At 38.4% G+C, this 24,981-nt stretch overlaps 2 protein-coding genes across 6 annotated transcripts in view; both read right to left on the bottom strand.

Annotated features, from left to right (window-relative positions):
• Positions 1 to 3,899, bottom strand: part of COL15A1 (collagen type XV alpha 1 chain) — a 106,266-nt gene extending 102,367 nt beyond the window's left edge. For 3 of the 5 annotated variants that reach the window (XM_004935077.5, XM_004935079.5, XM_004935078.5), the window contains exons 1-2: positions 3,733 to 3,899; positions 3,527 to 3,609 (exon numbers count right to left, since the gene is read on the bottom strand). In XM_004935077.5, the coding sequence (XP_004935134.1) occupies positions 3,527 to 3,609; positions 3,733 to 3,743 (94 nt within the window). In that variant the 5' untranslated portion in view covers positions 3,744 to 3,899. Of the gene's footprint in view, positions 1 to 3,526; positions 3,610 to 3,732 lie in introns of those variants that run through there. The other 2 variants (XM_015275923.4, XM_025147616.2) reach the window with 2 other exon arrangements.
• An 8,781-nt stretch (positions 3,900 to 12,680) lies between these two features.
• LRRC14B (leucine rich repeat containing 14B) lies at positions 12,681 to 24,697 on the bottom strand. The gene is made up of 2 exons (XM_426030.5): positions 23,726 to 24,697; positions 12,681 to 22,007 (listed from the first exon to the last, which is right to left on the bottom strand). The coding sequence occupies exons 1-2, from the start codon at positions 24,628 to 24,630 to the stop codon at positions 21,362 to 21,364; spliced, it is 1,551 nt and encodes a 516-aa protein (XP_426030.1). The 5' UTR covers positions 24,631 to 24,697; the 3' UTR covers positions 12,681 to 21,361.
• Positions 24,698 to 24,981: the final 284 nt, after the last annotated feature.

The following is a 24,981-nucleotide window of genomic DNA, read 5'->3' as shown; positions in this document are numbered from 1 at the left end:
TCTATTAAGAGGCTTCAAGAAAGAACATCTGCTCACTGGTAGAATAGCTTAGCAAACAAGAAGTTGATTGTCCTAGAGAATTATCATGTAGAAAGTATTGCATGAGAACTAATGCATTTTGGAAAGTGAAAAAATGGAACAGATTTATTAAATCAAGTTCGTTCTACAGCTCATACAGATGATGCCAACTTAACCAAATGATTTTCTATAGTAAATTAGCTATGTTCTGCATGGAAAGATATTTTTAATGGCTATGAAAGCAGATTCAACTCTGTGTTAACTACGTGTTCAACAGCAGGTAACAGCCTGAAGACGTGTCTGAAAAATATACAATGCCTTGTTCAGTTTAAGTTCAAGTGCAGCTTTGTGCTGCTCAAATGCTCAAAGTGAAACAAGAGTATACAGTGACATCTAAATTACCTTAACAAAACACTCTGTTCCATACAGAACAGAATTACAGTAATTATCCTATCTTAGAAAGGAATACATTGGGCCAACCCTATCAGTGCATATATCAGTGATTTTACAGATGTAACACAGTGCAAAGCACATACAATAATTACTTGAGAGAAACAAATCTTTAAATATATATATATAGCAATTTAAACTCACTGTGTTGGTTCATCCTGGATTAAAAATGCAAGCTAACTGCTTGTATGCATTATACTAGTTGATCAACAGCCAAAGAAAGTCAGTAATTCAGCAGTTCTCCATTCAGCTCATCAAGTCAACCACCTAATGACAGCCAAGCTATTGCAGAGCATATTATTTAGGGAAAGAAAATGCTGTTTAGCTTAGCTAATAATAAAATCCAGATGTCAGTGAGAAATTTGTAAAGCTTCTTTTAAAGAACATAAACATGACAAGACTGTAGTACCACATGCACTTAAACAATTTGACTTACTTATTTGAAAAAAAGCTCATGCTAACTTGAATGACAGAAACTGAACAAAATTGATAACTGCATAGATATACTGAAAGAATTAAATATGGCTTCTGCAAGAGGCTAGAGCATATCAGAGGGAAGGTCCTCTTATTCAAATTTCAGCAGTGTTAGGATTCAGATTTTATATATTTAATAGTGTTCATAATCTGGCATGTTTGGGACTGCCTTACAAGAGTCTTCTATTCACTAAATTAATTTGTGGTTGAAAATTCAAAGCAATGTACAGAAAGCAGCCATAGAATCAAGGTAAATCAAGTCACATGATGAGATGTGTAATTAAAGATGAAGTATTTGCACCACAAAGCGAGACCAGATAAAGCCAGACTACTTTTATTTAATGTACAGATGCTTAACTGTCATTTGAACAAAGGAGAAATGATGATGCAATTCAGTAAGACACCAACATGTCTTTAACCTTCACACACAAACCTGAGCAGAACAGAGTATTACATCTGCACAGATTTCATGAACACAAGAGGAAAAAACTGCAGAAGATCTCTGTAGTTCAAATGGCACTATTCTTGGGTAAAAAGGAAGGAATGGAGGGAGATGTACATGTATGTGTATATTTGTACTTGTACAATACTAACTGCAGTAAAACAGACTATAATCTTCCAACAAAATCAGTAAAAAATCAGAATGCTAGCTCATAGGAAATGATGAGATTTCATAACCCCTATTTATTTTCACTCTGAAGCAAAATCCAAGCATTTTTTAAGAGTTTTCATGAAATAATGACCAAATAGCATACATTTGCGGAACATGCAACAGAATTTTAAAAGTATGAATGAGATATTTTATTTTTTACATTTTTACACTCTGGCACAACATATAGCATGATCTTAGTATTACATAATAGATACCTAGCTTCCTTAAAAAATGCTAAACGTATCCATTCAGCCATAGCCACATTATGAGGATAGGGAGGAGAGGTCAGCCAACAGAAAGATAGCATGATATTCAGTGAGCTGGAGAATCCTGGAAAGCAGTAATACTCATCATAGCATGTCAGTGTATACTAAAGGATGTCAATGAATACTAAAGGAGACAGTCACAAAAAATGGATATTGTGTAAGTTTAACAGCAGAAACAACAGGTTTAACAGCAGGTCAATTAATCTCCCTTTGTTTCAACACATTATTTTTAGAAAATTTATTGCCATGCACTCTATCACTAAAAGGAACTATAGGAAAGGAAGTAAATGTTATTTCTGCTATGGTTACACTAAAAGACCTGAATCATATACCTCTTGACTACTCAGCAGTGACAGGGAGAACCTATGCCTTTCGTATATTTGCAGAATCACAAATCAAGGAAGATCTTATTCCTATTTTCAGCACTCAGTGCCTAATTTCAGCAGAAGAAAATGTTCAAACCAAGCACCAGGCGGAAAACATAAGCAACAGTTCTCTCCAGTTCAGATCTCATTCACCACACTGCCATTCATCAGCTCAAGAAGAACTCAATATGGAAGAGATGAAGGTATCTTGGAGATACACGTGTATCTCCATAATTTGTATCTACATTCAGACATCCATTGACATTTTTCTCTTTCTAATAGCTGAATATAGCATGTCCTCTTAATTAATTATCTGTAACACAGCAGAACATGTTCCTCATTTGATCTTACAGCATTTATTTACTGAGACAGCTACCTAGATCATTGACTCTTAGCTGCCCTGTGTCTGATAAAAGGAAAAAACCTGTTCTGAGTAATACTGAGTTCTTCATCATAGTATCTGTTTCCCTTAGATTATTTCTAATGCTCTTATCAGATAGTTATATAGCAGTCATTTACAGAACAAATTCACAGCCTGCTTAACTCTTATTAAAGAAAAAAAAAAAAGTGTGTTTGATATAAGAATAATTGTCCCTGCTGCAAAAGTAATAGGCAAAGTTTTTTCATCTTTTACAAATTGCATATAGACTTTTAAAACAGTGTTCTCTTTCTTGAACTGAAATTTGAGGCTATGTCTTCCAGAGAAGTGATTTGGCTCAGTTATAGGAATATGTGATCCACAATTATAGAAAGACTTTTCACTACAAGGCCAAAAAGGCTATTAAAAATAAATATATTACTCAAGAGACCTGAAAGTCACAGTTTGCTCAGACACTTACTGAGAGGAATCTCAGTACAACTTAACAAGCATCAATCATGTCACATCAAGGCACATTTCTTACATAGCCAGTGACACACATCTTTACACGAGTTGCTTTCTTCTACCTTTCCCTGATTTGACACATACAGAAACATCCAGTTTTCTCTACTTCTTTTAAGTGCTTTCTGTTGTCTATTACACTCTGAAGCAATCTTGAGAGAGCAGGCATAATAGGCTACCATACACATATACACATACACACCAATGCATTTATTTTCTCTTTTCCAGAAAGAATAGGAATTTAAGCTCTTAATTTGTAAAAACAAATGAATATGAATATGAAATGAAGAACAATAAGCAGCAGAGAAAATGAAGAACTTCAAATTCTATCTTTCTATATTAACAAAGCTTATCATAAAATTAACTCTTACTCTCAATTTATAGATGTAACTTGTATAGATGTAGCTTGAAGAAGTCTTACCTTCTATGACCTGAGCTGCTGAACAAGCATGGATCGACAGGCCTAAGAACAGTAGTAGCACATCCCAGGTCCACCAGGCACGACTGAAGCAGGTGTGCAGAAAACAAAAGAAAAAGAAAGGAGGAGGGTAGGAAAAGAATGAGACAAAAGAGCGTAATACAGAAGCATGAGGGTTAAACAAATAACGTAGAAGTGAGAGTTCTTACCATGACAGCATTGTTTGAAAGTCAGTTGAAAGACCTCAGAGTGGGGAAAATGTTCAGTGAACATGAATTTTACACTTCTGCAAATGAGTTAATGAAAACTGGAGCCTGCTGTTTCTCCTCCAACGTTCAGACACAAGTGGAACAAAGGCAGCTCTCAGGCTCTCTGTGTGACTCACTGCAATTCAGTGCTCCAACTCTGAAATTTGACTCCACGTAGACTTTCCGTCAGACCACGGCCTAAAAGTTCCTACTGTATGCACTGGATGGATGGATGGATGGGCACCCCTGTCGGCTGTTCATCAGCCCAGTGCTGTCACTCCGTGGTACTGCCAGAAGTTCCTGTGCTCCCTGAGAAATTGTAGCGTGGTATTTTCTCTGGTTGTAGAAAAGTCGTTGAAAAAGGAAGTAACATCTTTCCTGCTCCCACAGATGTGACGCTGTTCATGCAGATGATGCACATGAAATGCTGCTGAAAGAGCCATTAATTTCGTGTGGATACTTCAGGGTGGATTTCTGACCAATGCTGCATATTTTGAACACCGCTGGATAAAAGAAGGCAAAGCAAAGCAAAGCATTTGCCCCTGCATTCCATTCGTTTAAAATCTCTAAATATAAACGGTCTGTTAACTCCCTCTTGCTACATCTTGAGATTTTGTGAGTTTCTGGTGGTCATTTGTAGCCTTAAGAACTACACAGCATTAACACGTCCTTGATGTCTGCTAGCTATACCTTGCTCTCAACATGGGCAGTAAAACTTGTATCCACTCTGCTGCTTGTCTTAACTTGGCTGCTTTTCTCTCCGTTTAAACCCAGCAAGACTGATTTGAATGAGGACACGAGTGTTTAACCTCCGTACCGTTTCCAGCTGTCTTTATCTATGCTAGAGTTTTCCTGCTGGTTAAAAATCTCAGTTTTCCAGGCAGAAGTTCTGTTTACTTTTCTCAACTCTGCCAACTGTTTGCATTCCTTAACATTTGAAATGGAAGACTACAATGCTGCTGTTGCAGTTCTTACTTGTTCACTAAGTTAGCCGGGCCGGGTGTTCTTATACTTCTGGTCATTGCTGTGTTAAGCAGTTTATTTTTTCCTCCCGACTCTGCAACACAAACTGTTTAGCTGCACCCTTTTAGCCTCTGTATTCATAAGTCTAAGGAAGCATGAGTATATTCTTTTGCAAGAGTAGCATTAGAGAAGCAGTAAGCACCAAGGCCCCAGGGACTCAAGAACTGTGCTAGAGAGAAGAAGGGGTTTTTCTTTGGCCCAGAGCACAGGTAAATAAACGCCTGACATTCACAATATGCAGCCACAGGGAGGTCCACTGCTCAGTTAGGCCTTTCATAAAGAAGTCCCCTCTTTTCTGTTTCAAACTCCATCCCTGCTGATGTTCTTTGATGCCTCTAATTTCTACTATTAAACAAGGGATCGCCTATTCATCATCACTTCTCTTTTCTTCATGCACTTTGTGCTTTCTGAAACCTCTTTCACATGCCTGCATGCACAGTTGTGTGCTTTCTGTGCAACAAGGAAGTACGAACTTTCTTGGTCATTTCTTCTACTGCATCCATTCTCATACCGTCAGTCACCTTTTTACACTTCTTTGGAGTTTCTTCTGTTCCAGTACATTATTTTGGTCGTTGTCGGAGAGGGAGTCATCATAACTGCACAGATGCAAATAATCTCAGGAGTTTTCTGGTGACGTACCAATGTTCCCTGTATGCCTCCTGATAACAACAGCTTTACTTTCTTGACTGCAGGTGAGATGAAGTGTTCACAGAACTCTTGTAAGCCTAATAATCTACACTTGAGAGGTAACTTTTTGTGTTATTAGGTTTTCTCTTCCCTCTGTCAATAAATTTATAACAAATAATAGGAATGAATTTCATCCACCATTTTATTTTCCATTCATTCACACTTAGAAGTTCCCTTTGTAATTCTTTGCAAACTACTCTTGTTAATATTAAGACAGCAACAGCAACCGCAACACCGAAACACGTACAATCTGCAAACCTAACTGCACTCTCTGGTCTTGATGGACAATGCATTGGTGACCTTTCTCTAGTACAGAGACGGACCATATATTTCTCATTCTTTTGTCTCTCTTTTAACCAACTGTTCATACATAAACCTTACTTCTTTATGTCACGACTTTCTGAAAACCTATGGCCTGTCTAGGTCTTGCTGGATGGCAGCACAGTCTTCTGGTGTATCAGCCACTCCTCCCAGTTTTGTGACATCAGGAAACTTGCTGACTGTGTACTCTATTCCCTCATCCAAGTTGTTGGATGAATATATTGAATTGTACTGATTCCAGTACTGATGCTTGAGGTACTCAACTAGATATAGGTCTTCAACTAGACTCTGTCCCATTGACCGCAGTGCTCTGGCTTTTTTCCTCCAGGCAGTTCACAGTCCACCTCACTACCCAATCATCCAGACCACACTTCCTCAGTTTAGCTGTGAGGATGCTGTGGAAGATGGTGTCAAATGCTTTACTAAAATCAAGATAGACCACATCCACTGCTTTATCATCATCTATCCACCTGGTTATGTCTGCTTAAAATACTATCATGTTGGCCAAGCATGACTTCCCCCTGGTGAAGCCATGTTGACTGTCTCAAATGGCCCTCTTGTCCTTGATATGCCTAGAGACAGTGCCAAGGGTAAGCTGTTCCATCATCTTTCCAGAGATGAAGGTGAGGCTGACCAGTCTATACTTACCCAGCTCCTCTGCACTTTTATAAGCATAACTACTGATTCACTACTCCACTTTTCTGCTTTTCCCTACTTTATTCAAAATATCTTTTTAGAAAACAAAAGTTTACAAACACTATCTTTAATATATACTTATGAAGTAGTAAGAGAGTACATCCTTGTTACTGAAGCCTGTACCATGGTCATATCTTGCAATGGGTTCAGACTAAGGTTGCTGAGGCAAAGAATTGTGGCATTTTCTAGTCCTGTAGTGCTCCATTTCACAGAACTTGAATGTTTCTACCTCCTCTACCCCTCTTTCACGGTATTATAAAAAACACTCGGAAAAAAAAGTTAATTTTTTTTATGTGGTCGAGGCTAGCAAAGATATCAAAGAGATATCAGGAACTTGAAGAAGAAAGAAATCTCCTTCCACTACTTATATTGGAAGATGATTGTTAGAAGAGAGGAGACGAGGTCTGCTGGTCACGTGGATGACTGTGAGGGGAATCAGATCAGTGGGGAGGACAGATGAGTATCACAAAGAAAAGCGTGCAGAAAGGAATTTAATCCATTGCGGAAAGTGTGGGACAAGAAACCGGGAAAAAAATGAGGACAAACTAAGAAGAGCACTGTAAGCCAGTTAGAAAGCTGAAGGACAGGATGTCTGGAAATGTTAACCGTCACTTGGTGGCAAAGAAAGCAAGTATAAATATTTAGACATACATATTTCCTCTCTACAGACTCTGACTCAATCTTCCATTAGACAGCATTACTATAAGGGAAAACACTGTGTCCAAAATGAGGAAGTTGTGGAATGGAAAAAAGGTAGGCAATGACAAGTAGACTAGAGACATAGCCAGAAAAAGATTTAGAAAGGATATGGTAATAAAGTGACTCACAGTAGGAGGGTAGATGAGTATACACCTACTAAATCATTACTATCATAACCTGTCATACTTCTGCTATAAGCATGCATCCATGAAACTTACTAGCAAAGCACATCTCGGTGCTTGTGCAATAGTTATATTGCAGTAGTATATATACTATATACTATATATACTATAACTAGTATAATAGTTGCAGTAGTATATACTATGAATCGAGATATTTCAGCACTTCTGATGGCACACACAAGTGTCAGCATTAGATTTTAAGTTTGTGCTCTGAAAGGCAAAAGCTTGAGAGTTGTTAACCATATCTTTGGCAATTTATTCAAGCAAAAACTATGCTTTCCAGAAATGGCCGAACTCTTTCTGACGAAGTTCATCATACTGGGCACGAGACACAAAATCAGAATGCAAAATGCTCAGTGTTCAGGAAATGCAAAAGAATTGAAATTATTCAATACTTTATGGGAGACAACTCTACAACTGAACATGAGTAGATATTCTTCCTGTAGTTTAAACTCACTTGCATGTTAACACTGATCCTATTGCTACGTTAATTTATCATTGGCATAAGAGCACATAGTTTTAAAGCTTATTCAGGAAATAAGTCTTTGCTATATTAAGGATATGCACTGAATTGAAAGGCCTTATTCAGACAAAATGTCATGCATTCCTTTTCTATGGTGAGATCAATAGCCCAGCTGAAGTGCATCTACACTGATGCACACAGCATGGGCAACAAACAGGAGGAGCTAGAAACCATTGTGCAGCAGAAAAGCTAGGACATGTCACCATCAAAAAACCTGGTGGAATCCCACTCACAACTGGAGTGCTAGCATTGATAAAGTCGAGTCCTGACAGGTAAGGATACGGGGGAAGGTCAACAAGGCTGACATCCTTGTGGGAGTCTGTTATAGACTGCCCAACCAAGATGAAGAGGCAGATGAAGTATTCTACAAGCTGCTGAGATAAGTCACAATATTGCTAACCCTTGCTCTCATGGGGAGCTTCAACTTCCCAGATGTTTGCCAGAAATACAGTACTGACCAAGAAGGGAAATCTTAAAGGGAAATCTTAAAGGTACAGGAGTGGGCTGTTACCCTGTGCCATGAGACAAGCTGGCAGGGAGAAAGATTGGCCTGGCTGAACAGGGCACTTTCACACTAGCGCTATTTTGTACTAGTTGTGCAGTTTCATCAAGCATGCTCAGTTCAGCTTCAGAATGTTTGAGAAATGAGTCTGATAAATGCACAGTGTATAGAAAATAAAACGGTTCATGAAAATCTCTTCCCACTCCATGCAAATGAACTTGACTGAAATACTTCGGTTTTTAAAATATTTATAGATGCTGTATTTATAGTGACCTCTTTGACTACTTTTTACACTTGAGTTAAGCATGTTGAAGTATAGGAAGTTCTGCACAAACTTGTGTAAGAACTTCTTCACAGTAAGGGCAGTGGAGCACTGGAACAGCCTGCCCGGAGAGGTTGTGGAGTTTCCTCCTCTGGAGACATTCAAGTCCTGCCTGGACACCTACTTGTGCAACCTGGTCTAAGGAGCCTGCTTTTGCAGGGGGGTTGGACTAGATGATCTCTAGAGGTCCCTTCCAGCCCCTACAATTCTGTGATTGTGAGATTCTGTGTCAACAACATCTCTACAATGAGAGAAACCTCTTGTCCCACTGTTTTATATGAAATAGAGTTTCTCTGAAAAATAAAGCACTGCTTAGTAAGTCAGCCAGAAGGTGATGTAAATGTTGGCTTTATTGTCTGTAGTGTTTTCTTTGTAAATCATCCTGATAACATGGACAGAACCAGTAACCCGTTTTAACTTACAAAACGAATACAAGTATTTAGCTTAAATATAGGTTAAAAACTAGCCTCATTTATCAAAGGTTGTCAGACATCAGTTGTTTGATGATTTCAACCAACATACTTCGATCCAGATATATATTTAAATCACTGCAATAGTCAGAATGAAACCTGGCATTTATAAAAAATGTATTTTTAGATGAGGCATGATAGCAGAGAAAATACTAACTCATTCAGATCTAGCTATTATATTCAGAATCTTGTTTAAGGTCAAAGAGTCAGTACACCTTTTTCATATGAAGAAACCAAGAATTTTGGGACAAATGGGATCTAACTTGTGAGGATGCAAAAGCATCTTTCTTGCAGGATGGCTGACAGAAAGAAAGGCTTTCAACTGGGGACAACAGGGAAGGAGAAAGCTACAGTATGAGATCTGTCTGTGGTTGAACAGCTACTATTTAATGGGGATCAAAAAGACTTGGTGGAATGGTTTCCAGGCCATTTCTGTTGTAGAAGAGCAGGTGAACTTCAGTTTTATTTCTCTGCCTGGATGCCGACATAGAATTGGGATGAGGAGATAACATGGCTGAGCAGTCAGGAATGGAAACAAAAGCTTGAATTGCACGAATTAAGCTTGAAAACAGAAGTCAAAAGGTATATTGAGAACAAGCAAAAGGCAAACCAGTCAAATCTTTTACTGTACAGGATGCATAACAAAGCAACAGGGTTAGCCTCCACCTGGTAGATCATTCAGGATATGTATAGATGTGAACCTGGTTGCAGCCAGTTACTGGCCTGCAGCCTGTTAGTGGCCCACAGTCAGCATAGCATACCTGACAGCTACCAGGTACATCTCAAAACTCAAATGACAAATAAATTTATTGATGACATTATGTTACAACTTGGGGCACGCTATAAAGTGGAGAGGCATTCTATACCTGTTTGCAGAGGAATTAGAGCAAAAAGAAAGAGCAGTAGAAAATAATACAGAGCATTTTTCAAAGTTAAATAATTTTTTTGTGGCTTTGGTATCTGGCACGAGTAGAACGATAGGTGTGGTGGTCTCACCTTAGTTGAGACAAGTTAAGTCATATAGAAATAGAAAACCGAAGAATAAAAACAAAAGTTATTATCTTACTGTTTAGCAAAAGCTTAGTGTTAGAGAGATTCCGTAAAACACAGTGCCTGAATTTTGAGTAAATTTCTACTGCAAAGACCAAAAACAGAAGTGATGCATAATCTGTCACTGAGAAAAAAAAATATTTCCATTATTATTTTTTTTAAAACTCCAAAGCTAAGAGCAGTAAATGAACTTTATTCTGGTGCCATGATTTAGCAGATAAACATATCCTTCACTCTTACTCAAGTATGTCTGTTCCAATATATTCAAAATGTATAGGTATATTTTTTGAAAATACTTTCTGGTTTCAGCCTGCTTTCATGCAATTTTATGAACTGCTCTTCCTCTCTTTGCTTCAGTAAATTCTGTTTTCTGTGTTGTCTGTCTCTGCAACTTCAGCTGTGACTTTTTTCTTCAGATCACTTTCCGGCTGAGGTCTCTGGAATGCCAGTTACTGAATGGATTTTCATCCAGAACAGGGCGAGGCAGCACATGTTAAAAATAAAACTCACCCACAGGAGGTATAGCCTACAAATAATGGAGCAGGGAAAAAAAGAAAAGCTAGGCTTCTAAGTACCACAAAAATGAAATACATAATGCCAGCAGGACCCTGCTGTTACTGCTAAAGGATAGCTACCACCTAGTTATGAGATAGAAATTAATGCATTTCCCATGACTTGACTCTTTTTCCAAAATTTTAAATACAGTTAGTTATGCATCATTAAAATAAGATGCAGGCAAAATTAGCTTTGAGCAATTAGAAATTTCACGTGTTGTGTGACTTTCTATTCTTTTTTATTTTAGGAAGAATTGTTCAGCACACAAACATACCCACCCAACAATGCTTGACAGAAAACTATTCAAAACTAGAAGGAAACCCACTATATTCTTCGCTTCCTTCACAACCCAAGCAAACACATATTTTCTGACACACTAATAAGGATGGTTCAACACTTCTAGAAGAATTCACACAGATCAAGACAAAGACCAGACAAAGATCAAGACAAGACAAAGATCAAGACAAAGACCAGAGCTGACCTGCTGTTAAATGAATTAGTATTTCCAGAAAAAGTAGACTTGTCATTGATGTCCCACAACTTCCCACCAACTTTACCTGGTTTGACTGCCTAAAAGAAGATATCATTTCTGCCTTCACATCATGATGCCTTTGTCCAAGTTTGTTAAGCTTTTCATACAACAAACGCTATGGCAGACAACCTGGATGGGAAATAGTAGCAGCTAGTTAGTCAAAGCTTCATATTTCTTAAGGGGGGCCTGAGGACTTCAACAAGCAGTTCTCCTTGGCAAGAGTACAGCACATCCCCAAAGTCTGGTAGAAACTTAGTCAGCTCTCAGATGAAAATAAAATATCAATTACCATTCATTTTCTGTGTCTTATTCTCATCAGTTTTAAATTAATAAGCACAGGTAGAAACTTGAAGTGTGTGACAGAAATGAACGAACGGAAAAGCTGAAACAAATCTAAGATACAGAATTGCATTTACCAGTGTAGTGTCCTGTGATACCCACTCTGCTACTCTGCTATAATTGAGGTGATTAAAGCTAATATATTGATACTGACAATCACTCCTTAAGACTTTGGACATTAATTTCTTACTTGTAACATGTCCAGAAAAGCTAGGTTTTTCAAATGCTTGTCTAGCCAAGTAAGCTCAAGCTAAATTTCTAAATGTTAATTTCAAGAAAAAGGAGGAAAAGCAGAACTTAGATTTTTACTTTTCAGACATAAAATATGGCAGTTATTTGTAGCTTCTCCCATTCTCTCCGTTTTTAACTCAGAGTGTCCAGAATATTCTGCTTCTTCAAGAGAAGCAAAAAACAAAACAGGACACTTACTTAACAGTTGAATTTGCTAATTCGAGTAACAAAATGCTAGTTTTACTGACTTTTATCCTATCCAGCTTCTATTTTTTTGTGGTTATATCGAAAGAAGCAAGCAGTATGTGTTAACAAGTTACATCTCTAATGGCAATGAAAGCAGAATGAGAAGTGTCCCAACTCAGAATAAGTGGGATCAAGGATTTACTGCATGATAGTTTTGATAGCTGAAAATACACCAGCAAAAATAAAATCTTCATGTGACTTTTGGACCACAGGTGAAGTTGCAAAAAGCAGAAAATAATTAATTTTTTTAATGTAAAACTTAGTGCATGTAGTGTCATGTGACTAATTTGCAATCAACACAGGCTCTGTGCAAATGTATAAAGTTCTTCCACAGATCAAGATGCATGCTGATCACAGAACTTCTGCTCTGTTACTCAGTAATTTTCTCTTCTCCTTTGAAGTGCTACAAACAGCAAGAGAAAGGGCACTAAATGAATTGTTTCCAGACTATATTAGCTGTTATGACAGAGCACAGTTACGGCTTGCATCTACAGAGGTGACTTCTCAAAAAAAAAAAAAAAAAAAAAACCCTGAAGTTTTGCATTATTTTTTATTGTTGCTACTAGTCCTGATTTTAGCATATACAAAAATGGCATTTTACAAGTGCTTGTTTGCACATCTGGACAGTCACGGTACTAATAGAGAAACTGGTGTTTCCTTGGATCCAAGAAAGTATAAACAAAGAAGAAATGGAAAGAAACCAAGTAAGATTAACAGAGTGTTCTTTTAGCATAGACTTGTTTTAGATTTCCTGAAGCATTATAATCCAGTGCAGATGTTCATTTGCCTCATTCTTGGCAACTCCTCAGTAACATTTTCTCAGGGATTCATTATCGTCTTGTTAATTTGACCTCAATTTTCTCATTCCTTTTATGTGACAACAAACACCCAGAATGGTGTGAAATAAAGCTGAATATGTGAAGAAATTACAAGATAACTGTAACACTACGTAAAATTGCATACAATACTGAGGTGATTAAAGCAAAAACTGTGATCTGTGCTTTTATTTTATCATTTTTTATAGTGACAATGGCTCATATTTATGAAGTCAAAATGAGTAGTTACACAAGAAAATAAGGGAGATGAAACAGTAGTAATAAATGTAATAGTATGGACAATGTTTACATGTACTAATAAATTTATACAAATGTGCCTTACCGGAAGTTTTTTGAAAAACAGCATTATGCATTTATCTCTCAGATAAATTATTTCTAGTCACAACATGAGAACATCTAGGCAAAAAAGGGCAGTCAAGGTCAGCTCTTCATTTCCTCCATAACATTGAATCCCGAATCACAGCTAAGAAGCGGCTTCTGACACTACTGATATGGATGTGAAGACAATACTGCCAAGTTCTTTAACTTCTGAGTTGTCCTTTTCTTAAATTAGTTTCCCTTCAGTTTGATGAAAAAAAGAAAAAAAAAAAGGTAGCAGACTATTAGGATATTAAGCATACCAATAGATGCTAATCATTCTAAGAAGCCTCATTAGGAACCTCCACACATTCTCTCTACTTGTTGTGCCAGGAACTCTACTGAAGATCAGACCTGGCATTTCAGTCTATGACACATGCTACAAGTGTGACTGCCCGTCTCTGGTACTACTACCACCTGAGCTGGCTTTGGACCTACATGAATGGTAGTTTGTCTTCTGGTTGAACTTCCAGGGCTGTCAATGGACCCTACTCTGATTGTCCAGATCAGATGCAGTAAGGTTACTGCTTATGTTGTGATCACTCAGCTCCTGTCTTGCCTTTCCTTGCAGAACAGTTTGTTCTAGCTTCTCTGTGACATAGCTAAAAAAACCCAAAACTGTGCTGTTGTATCACAATTCTATCTCCATTAGTGTCAAAAAATGTTATTAAAAAAAATTCAGCTGTGAGAATATTTTAGGTAAATGACTATTTGGATGAATTTCTGTTGAAGAGAGGTGTGGTTGGGTATAATTGTTTCTCATATATAGTTTAATCACACCTTTAAAAAAAAAAATCACAAAGATTTTTAAGAAGCTTTGACCTTACAGAACCATAAGAGGAAAGTGTTCTAACAATAATCTCTTTTCTATAGATTTTTCCTGAAAATCTCTTCAATAAAAACTAATGCTTGTATCTGTCAGGTTGCCAGGTAGTTTGAGTAGAATGAGGATGCTAAAGTGCTGATTTCTCACTCGACACATCTTTTAGAAGGAGTATTTTCTTACTTCTCCAAAATTAATGAGCCCTGTAGAAAGTCTGATATCATTATATGTTTTGGCCTTGGGAGAAAAAATGTGGATAATGCACCAGTGTTTTAGTTGCTTCTGAGCAGTGTTGCACAGAGCCAACAGCATTTCAACTCCTTGTACTGTTGGGCCAGAAAGGAAGGCTGAGGGGGCACAAGGAGCCCCTTCCTGGATGTTAGCACAGAGAGGCAGTGGATGGTGCATTTCAGCAGTGGTGACAGTGATGTGAAAGACAAGCCACAATGCAGATGGCCATGCACAGCTGCTGCACCATGAAATGAAGAGTGTCTCAATCAGCTCATAGATGCAAAATGAATAATGGTGATGGCTATGTTGAAAAACATTTTTTTGTAGCAGAGAATTTTCTCTACTAAATGCTGTTATTGTGCTCTTTGTATCTACTGCAGTTTCCATGTAAATATATAGGAGGCATTACTTTCTGAGAGATCTGCATATATGAAATGCCATGCTGAAATACTACATTAAAAGATGTTATTGAATCAAAATGACCACCCTTTGGAAGTCATGCCTGGTGTCTGGTTGCCATGAGGAAAGGAATGGAGGTATGATAAACTGACAGCAGATAGCAAACTGGGTGAGAACTTTTGTACAGTGAAACAGAGTTATCACCTTGCAGTTAAGAAATGGAGAATAAAAAAGCGTCAGCAATTAGGAGGTTTGAACTCTCCTTTGTTAAGAGGAAAGCAGAAGCAAGCTGCTTCTAAGTTAGGTATAACTTGTCACAGGAGACTGTGTAATACATGAACTGCTCCTCCAGAAACCGGCCAAATGCAGAATAGAATTGACTGTTCTTCAGTTCTCAGCATTCTCTTAACACAGCAATGAAGCTGACAAGCAAACCTAGTGATCGTGTTCAATTTACAGACTGCTTCAGGTTTAGGAAAATAGAAATGCATTAATGTGATATTCAGTCCTGAATATACACATTTAAAGCTAGCATAGAATCTAGGCTAAGGAACCTGATCTAACTTGAAAGCTGGCTCTGCTTGAGTAGGAGAGATGATGAGAGGCTTCCAGATGTCTTTTTTTTATGAGACCAGAAGCCATTTATCCTCTTTGACTTGCACTTCCTAATCCAACACTTTTTGTCAGTTCTTAACCTTATTCCTGTTATCACTCTTTTACTACATTCTCCCTCCTAATTTTCCTCCATTTTCTTCCTTCTGCAAATGCTCAGTTGGTTTTTCCATGCATACTGATTTGACTGGGATAGAGTTAATTTTCTTTACAGTGGTTTGCATGGTGTTATGTTTTGGATTTTTGACCAAAACAGTGTTGATAACACACTGATGGACAAAAGTAACTATATCATAGAATATTTTGAGTTGGAAGAGACCCACAGGGATCATCAAGTCCAACTCCTGGCTCCACAAAGGACCGTCATAAATTCAAGCCATCTTTCTGAGAGCATTGTCCAAATGTTTCCTGAACTCCAGCAAGCTTGGTTTCATGACCACTGTCCTGAGAGGGGCCCTGTTCCAGTGACTGACCATTCTCTCATGACGCTTACTCAGTTCGTATTTAATTTGCATAAAAAATTTTCAAAACTGGCTCTATTATTCCTATCCAGGTGCTTTAGTCATTGCTGAACATTGCTTACAGAGCATCAAAGCCTCTGTTTCTCATGATCCAGCAGAAGTAGGCTGGGGATGCACAAGAAGATGGGAGGGGACACAGCCAGGACATCTGATTCCAGGTGACCACAGAGGTATTTGATACCACATGATGTCATGCTTGGCCTAAGAGCTGGTGAAAGACAGAGTGGGGAATGTATTCAGAATTACGGATTTGCTATTATGCATGGTGAAGCCCTACTTTCTAAAAATGGCTTATCATCAGCCTGCCGATTGGAAATAGTGAATCTTTACTTGACTTTGCTTGTATATGTAGATTTTGCTTTTCCTAATTAAACTGTCCTTATCTCAGTCCACAAGTTCTCACACTTTTACCTTCCCAGTTTTCTCTTCCATCCCATGGGGGGAGAGGATGAGTGAGCAGCTGTGTCTTGCTTAGCTGTCTGCTTGGAGTTAACTAACAGCCCACGCTTTTGGAGAACTTCTTCCACGTGTCAGACCTGTTACTTCTCCTCTTTGAATTCCTATAACAGAACCACATTTCCTTCCCCACACTATCCACAACATATTCAGATTATCTCATACCACTGTAGACCATGTGAGACTGAGGAAAGCTGATTCCACAAAAGAGCAGTCTGTCACCTCTTCAAAAATCTCAGCCCAGGTGGGTCCTCTATTTTATAGAATCCTCACCCTTCATACCCTTCATAGTTTCCCTCACAGTCTGAAGGGTAGTCAGATGGTAAACTTGTGGATCTCTGCTTTGTAGAGGCAGAAGTCACAGTTCTCAAGCAAACAAGGTATGGGCTGTTGAGCAAGCTTTGGCATATGAACTATTCTGTTTAGTCAGTAGCTTCAATTAAAAAAAAAAATCATAGCTTTCTAGCATTTATGTTGGCTTGTATGATTTTATTATCTCATCTAAAGAGAGCATTATCTTCATTGCAGTAGTACCCTCCTGTTTTCAGTCCTTTGTTGTTCAGTCTTGCACAGTTATGCTACCTCCAGAGATGTTCTTCACCAGGGCTGATAATATGTAATAGCAAAGGAAGACTTTCAGGAAGGGATTTGTCTGAGCTCCCAAGCTCTTCCGAATCAGAATATGAACAGCTTTTCTCATGCAGCACAACATTTCTGAAAGTGGTTGCACTAAAGAGAAATATGCACAGCTGAAACTGTTAAGGCAGGTAAATTAAAAAAAAGCCCAAATAAATCTTTGGAATTACAGAAGACAGTAATACTTCGAATGGGTGATACGGCACCATAGGCTGCTATGTGTCAGTCCATTACTCAGAGTCTGTCACCAATCATTTAATAACTTACTCTGCTAATTGCCACCTTTACCTTCTTTTCCAACCTTCCCTTTTATCTAACCTTGATTCCTGTAAGGAAGATGGTGATGGTGGCAACATAACCTTTCAGAACGAGGCAGCAAGGATGCTCAGAAGAAAAAATTGCTTCAGCTTCATTGAAGCAGTGAAAATCTTTCAGAGCTGTTGTTCGTTCCTAAAATCCAGCGTTTCTTCAGTTTTCCCTTTCTGCTTCAAAATCCTCAATGCCATACAAGGTTTTCCTACACACATTGTCCTGGTTATGTCAGTATTCCATATCATGACATCTTGTGACAGGCTGTTGCATGCAGAAGCATAGTGCATTGTGGAGCTGTGCTTCTTGATTTTTTAGCAGTCCCATGTAGGTTCTGACTCTCCAAGAGGAAGACACACTGAGATGTAGTATATTTCCAATTAGCCTCCACATGATCTCTTATGCTGGTGATGGGGTGAGGCACTTCAGATTTCGGCAGCGCAGTAAGCAGCACAGTTGTAGCCTTCCTCTCTCTCCCATTTGAGTTATTAATGGTAACTATCTTTCTTATTATTATCTTATATTCTTCTACCATTTGTAGTAAATTTGTTATCTCTCCTTGTCTTGATTGTATTGTTTTTCTTTCCTTTTCCCCAGAAGGGGAGAAAGAGATCCCCTTGTCCTGTCACACTTGAAATCACAACACACATAGACTGCTTGTGTTTCTTACAGTAGCTGTACTCTGTCCCTGCCCCAGCATTATATTTATTCTTAAGGGAAAATTTATTTGCTACCAAAGAATTGCTAACCATCTCCCTTATAATGGAAACTATTCCTCATGGGGTGTGGCTGTTTAGCCATGAAGGGCTACTGAAAACAAAATTCTGCTCAAAGGGGAAGGTTTCTTTGTAACAACTTCCACCGCTTTTATAAAGATAAATTTACCTGTATATCCTTTCATAGTGTTTAGTATTTACAAGCTTTGGAACAAGCATTTGAGCGACTGCAACCTTAGAAATCTTACTTCATTTAGCATAAATGCTTCTGGAGCATTAGTATCACAGTATTGTGAAACTGTACACATTTTTGTCCTGTATTGCATTATTTTACTGCCTAAGACAGCCCAGAATTTGCAAACATGAGAATTTTATCTTTTGCAAAAGCAGCAAAAGGAGTTGATCCTTTATCTTTATTGAACTTCATGCTCAATGATAAATCTAAACATGAGAATTGCTTACAGCATAAACCTATCATTAACAGCATGGGAAGAGGAACCTGGACAGGCTGGAGAAGTGGGCCCATGAAAACCTAATGAGGTTCAATAAGGCAAAGTGCAGGGTGCTGCACTTAGGATGGGGCAATCCCAGGTATTTATGCAAACTGAGGGAAGATCCTCTTGAAAGCAGGGGACTCTCCATGACTCCCCATGGACTACCATTTTGACTCCAGCTCGTAGTAGTGACACCACATCTTGTCACCAGTAATGATGCATTCTAGGAAACTGTCGCCTTCAGTCTGTAACTGGTTCAATAGGTCCTGACAAATTTGTATATGTTGTTCTTTCTTTCCCCATGTGTGTGCTCATGGGACAACCTGGTGCAAACTTTGCAATATTCCAATGTTGCCACCATCGTTTCTAATGCATTGAAGCCAATATTCAGTTCCACATGCAGATTCCTGGTCATAATCCATCTATTTGCATGGACTAGTTGACTGAGGTGCACTTCATTTCATGGTGTGACAGCTGTGCATTGCCATCTGGAGCATGGCTTGTCTTTCATGTCCTTGGTGCCTCTGCTGAAACACATCACCCACTGCCTTATTGTACTAACATCCACTGTTTGGTCTCCATAAACATTCAGCAAGTGTCAATGAATGAGTGTAAATAACTGCAATTTTTTCCACATGGAGGAATTAAGTTCCAATTCTTATCTTCATATACACTTCTGTGTCAGTCACAACTTTGTCAAACTGTTCCTCTGTTGCCATCTGTTGCATTGCAATAAAATATAATGGAATATCTGTGGGAAGGTTGAACCTCTTCTGCCATACTGTGAACATCCACTCTGATGTCATGGACCAGTATAATAAAATAGGAGACATTACTTTTGGAACAGCCCATGTAGAAGCTCACAAAGCCTTGAAAATATCTATGTGATGCAAATGGCTTCACAAAAACAGGATGCAAAAGTACTGGACATGTGGATCCATGTCCTCCAACCACGTCAGTCATTCATAACCACCCTGCATGCAGTGAGGCAAGTGCACTATTTCTTTAATGCTGTGTCCTCCACTGTTCATTCTAAAAGGGAATATTTGAAAAAGACTTAACAACTCCTGATCCTCACTGTGACAACGGGCACTAAAACTAAAAACAGTGTCTCCACATCCTTCTGGCCCAGACAGACATAAACTGACAGCATAGTGTGCATATTATTGAAAATGGAAAATGGGGAGAAGTTTGTGATAAATAAGTAAATAAAAGTGTGGGTCAGGACTGGTTTTTGGCAAGGAGAAAGTAGAGAGAAAGCTGCAGTACTCATAAGGCATATAAATACTCCTAAATAAGAAGTAATCTGTGAACAAACTCTTTTGTGTGCACTGAAATAGGCAGTGACAGGTTGTTGGAGTACAGTATGCTTCTTAAGCAGTCAGACACATTATTTTAGCTAGCCTGCTACCGTTGTGGAAGAATTACTACCCATAGCTTTACATCTATTCTAAATGGAATAATGGAGCAACAAAATACGCCACTTCGCACACCAAAGATGCAGATCTGTGGCCTAACAAAATTCAAATCAACTATGTCTGGCTGAGAAAACATGCGTCAAGACTTGGATAGAAAGAACAGCAAAATCAGAGGGAGGGAAATGCTAAGAGTAGTCAGTTGCCTAGTTCAGCTGTTAGTCCTCATACAAAAGGTCAAAGGGAGGCAAGAAAAAGGGCTCATTTGGAGCACTGTGCAAATATAAACTAGCCCATATGTAACCCAATTTTGTTTTCTTTTTTCTATGTCCTGAAAGTTTGGCTTGGCAACTTTGATTTCTTTTAGCTTTTTTTAGCACTCTGTAAACACAAATGGATCATGTCCATTCACTTTCAGTCTTACCATCATACATTTAATGGATCAAATATATTACAAAAAAGAATGTAAGTTATGTATTTATTCAGCAGCCTTCCCTACCCCTTTTCCACGGTTCTAAATTGGCTTTTGATTCATTTTTTTCCACACTACTCATTTTTGCATTACTACCATTGTCCTAGACTATCTTGAAAAAGAGCTGAGAGCAGCCAGGTATATTCTCATGGCCAAAACCACAAATTCCGCAAAGGGAGCATCTTGAGCTACTTTCCCATTGATATCACAAGCACAACTGTGCAGAACTGTGCCAGAACTTCTTTGTAAAATACATTTTGCCAGAGATTTACTTTGTATTGCTGGAGGGAGGTGAAGGGGAATCCTCTGCTGTCAGCCAATCATTTGAGCAGCCCTGCAGAGAAGGACTTGGGGGTCCTGGTGGACAAGAAGCTGGACATGAGCAAGTAGAGTGTGCTTGCATCCCAGAAGGCCAACTGTGTTCTGGGCTGCATTAAAGAAGGGGTGGCCAGCAGGGAGAGGGAGGTGATTGTGCCCCTCTTCTCAGCTCCTGTGAGGCCCCATCTGGAGTACTGCATCCAGGCCTGGGCCGCCAGCACAAGAATATATGCAGTCACTGAGGGATCCTGCTGGACTTGGGAAGAGACTTTCCCGTCTTTCCTGTTTAGTTGCAAGCCTCATTCCCAAGTCTGGAGAAAACTGTAGAAGAAAGTAGCCAATTTCAGACACCTCATTTTACTAAGAAGCAAAATGCTTTTTGTGTAAAATAATCTACTGGGGGTTTTCCCCTCTTTTGAGAACAAGCTGTATTTACATAAATGGTATGCAGTAGAATAGTCAAAAAACCTCTGATGATCATAAGCTATTAAAACAACAGTAAATGCAGCCCAGAAACTAAAGAAAACTCAAGACTGATCAATGAAGGACACTGTTCCAGAAGAGAATAAACTAGCTTCTGATTTGGCAGGCCAACTTATCACAAATATGTTACACATTTAACTCATTTTGCTAAGAGAAGTAGTTAACTTTTCTAAAGTCTCTTTGAAGGACTTGATCAAATAAGCTCCCAGTTCATCATTTGTCTCCTGAACAGCTGCATCATAACTGCCAAAGAGCGGAGTTGAAGTTTTCACATCCTCCCGATTTGCTTGGAGTAAAATGAAGTTAAGCTCCTCTGCTATACTGTCATATTTTTGATGATCAAATCTGCAGAGACTGGCATCATCAATTGGGTAGGTGATGTCAGTAGGGTAGCAGTCCTTTGGAACTGGAAACTCCACATTTTTCAGCACTGGCAACTCACAGAGAAATGTGAAAAGCTGTTTAAGTGCTTGGGATGACAATGGATTTCCAAGAAACTTAAACTCCTGCAGTTTCTGACAAGGGCTTAATGCTACAATCAACATGTTGACATGAGTGTCCTGGATGTTACAGTCCTCCAAGATAAGACTCCTAAGCACTGGAGAGGAATGGCTAAGAAGCTTAAAGAATGTTGATGGATAAAGTTCAGGAATATTGTGCCCACTCAGGTCCAGTGCTTCCAAGTGATAAGAATGGATGCTATTGGCTAAATAGACCATATCACTATGGTTCAATGAGCAGTTAGAAACATCCAGCATCTTCAGCGGAGTTTTTAGTGGGCTGTAGAATTAAAAAGAAAGTGTTTTATGCCATGAAACACTGAAAAAATATTTTCACAAAATTTCACACTTCTGTCCGTATTATGAGTGCAGTCATCAGCCACAATTATTTTTTTTAATCTCCTTTTAGAAATGAAGCATATGCCAACAATGACAAATATATTTTGCTCCCCAAGCCTTTCATAACTTCAAATGTTTTGGTTTAAAGGGAATTAATTTTGTAAGAATCTATGTGTATATTTTGTAAACATTCGTATGTTGTCAGGTTCCATTACTTGCTCAGTTAATAACAGATCATTACTACAATAAAAACATCGGTGACTTCTTTCACGAAGCTGTTATCAATCATGTCTGTTAAGGAAGGGTTCATTCCAAGAGGAAAGCCAATCAGTATTCTTACATATTGGTATTTATTTCTAGTTTTGTTTTTACTTTATGTTTTTAAATGCCCAAAAGTTTTACATGCTGTTTTGTTCTGAACTTTCAAACAGAAATTCTGATGAAGAATGTGATTGGAAAAAGTGTACCTGAGATTACGTGCAAATGTTTTAGTTGAATATAAAATAATCTTAACCTATGAAAATCAAAGAAGATCCCTTTCAGATGTAGAGAACCCCAACTAGAATTCTTCCACATAACCACATGATTAGAAACTCATAATTTATGCATGTCGCTCCAAAAGTAATGCATCCTATTTATTATGGAAATACATAGAAACAACAACAGCACAATGATGCTATTTGATGGAGCAAATTCTCAGCTACAAAAAATTATTTTTTCAACATAGTTACCACCACTGTCTATGCATTTTCACCAATAATGAGCAACAGCCTGAATGCTGTGACCATAAAAATCTGCATGGATGTCTGGAAAATGGGTTGTTTTTCACATTGCTGTTGTCACTGCTGAAACATACCACCGCCTTCCTGTGCTAATATCCACTGTTTGATCTCTTAACAACATTTAAATGAAGTGCCTTCTTTGTACAGGAAGAATTTTAGACCCAGATGATCTGTTTCAAAACTTTTGTCTATCTTTTTTTTTCAGTGCTCTGAAAAGCATATAGTCAACTTGATTTTCAGTTCAAATATGAACACAGATCACTGATAGCTTGTTATATTTTTAAGAACTGCCATTCTTTTATGGAAATAGTTATGAATATTCATAGGTAAGCTTAATTTGCAGTAGAGAAAGGCATCTGATGTCTCCTACTCTGAGACTGGAAAACACAGTGAACAATTGAAATCAATGTCTGAAATCAGTTTAATATCCCTCTAGCTATCTAAAAATAAATTATCTGTGAAATCTGTATTTACTGTCCAATTTTTAGAGGAAAAAAGTCACTAGAAATCCTGAAAAAACACTTTGAGTATGACTTAGACCTTGTATCAAAGGCCAGCCCAAGCTTATTGAGGCATAAGCTCAAGACTGTGACAAACCTAGGTGTATCTCTATCTTTTGTTGGTAGCCAAAAGCATATTCAAATCATACTAATCAGATGGGCCCTGGAAGACTAATAGGAACAAGCAGTTCTTCTAATTATATTTTACAATATATTGACTTCTCCCCAACAAATACTCTTTCCTAGTTTTCTGCTTCCCATACACTCTATCTGAGATGAGATATTCTCACTTCACTTATTCTATAATGTTCTCAAATTACTGATGGCACTAATCGCTGTTCTTTACATTTTGATTGACAGTAAGATGAACAGGTTACCTGAGCAGTTTCCGTATTCTTCCTGTGAGTATAGAAAATGCCAGACTGAGCTCAGTCAGTTGTGTCATTTCACCCATTTTTTCTCCAATGGTAGTAAGCACCAGTTCATCTGCAGCTGTGAGCCTCCGCACATTGAATGTTCGAGCTGGCAAGGTCAAGGACATCAATAGAGGGAAGTGAATACTGTTGAAGAGTATTTCCAAGTGTTCCATTTCCAAGCGAACATTGTGAACTACTTCCAGTTTGCGCAACGACGAGGGATCAGTGAGCTTTATGATATAGAAGAATTTCTGCAAAGCCAGGTTGTCAGCTCTAAATGCCACACAACAGATCTTCAGTGGACAATAACGCTTCTGCAGCAGGGCCTGCACTACCAGCTCATAGTTGCGTTCTGTAACAAACAAGTCTATTAGCACATCAATACTGATTTCAAAGGTGCATGGCTTGCACTGAGTTTGTTGCAGGTGGACCAGCACTTCTAGACAAAGCTTTGAGAGCAGCTTTGTCCTGGCCCACCTCCCCATTGTCTTCTTACATTCACAAAGCTGAACTTCAACGTCTTTTATACCTGTCAGGTCCACCACTTTCAACCTTTTCACACAGGGAGAAGGATGATTCAGCACATAGTCTCTCAGCCCTGTCAGACAGCTCTCCAAGCACACTGAACATCTTCTATGGCTCAGATCTTCCTGGTAGTCCACAGTAGTTCCCAAAAGTTTTCCTATATTAAAGTCAGCAAGTGGCCAGATCTCTACCAAGTCATGAATCACTTCCCTTTGCTCCAGTAAATAGCTGGCTTTAAAAAGAAGAGGAAAAAGATTATGGGCAACACTGCCAAGATTCTTCCTTGCAAACTCTGCATCTGACACGAACGCTTCAGCACTAAGGAATTGGAGAGACTTCATTGTTTCTTTGAACTTCTTGCTGTTATGGAGAGTGACTTCTGGGTTTAATTAGAGATCCTAGTTGCTTATCAGTTTCTATTTTTAACTACAGCTGCTGTTTGCTACTGAGGGAAGCCTTGTTGGGAATGTAGAATGAAGAATCACATGCTGATCCTCTGCTTTCTATTTTGGAGCTCTCACTCTGAGTCTGCAGCAGATAGCTTCTACAAGACCTTTATTTTGAGAGCATTAATTCATTTAAATGCTCATATTTGTAAGAAAACTTACAACTAAGCATAAACAAGACATAATATTAGGATCAGAACAAGATATATGTATGAGAAAATTTCTGTATCTTTCCTATGCCATGCA

Source organism: Gallus gallus, chromosome 2 (assembly GCF_016699485.2).
Source record: "Gallus gallus isolate bGalGal1 chromosome 2, bGalGal1.mat.broiler.GRCg7b, whole genome shotgun sequence".
In the NCBI taxonomy this organism is placed as follows: domain Eukaryota; kingdom Metazoa; phylum Chordata; class Aves; order Galliformes; family Phasianidae; genus Gallus; species Gallus gallus.
The sequence above is the reverse complement of the archived record's forward strand: the minus strand, read 5'-3'. Positions and strand labels throughout refer to the sequence as shown.

Excerpts from the sequence above, each read along its gene's own strand:
- LRRC14B (XM_426030.5), bottom strand. The coding sequence starts at position 24,630 with ATGAAGTCTCTCCAATTCCTTAGTGCTGAAGCGTTCGTGTCAGATGCA. Across the intron at positions 22,008-23,725 it reads AGAATACGGAAACTGCTCAG|CCCACTAAAAACTCCGCTGA; the intron begins GTAACCTGTTCA and ends TTAATTCTACAG.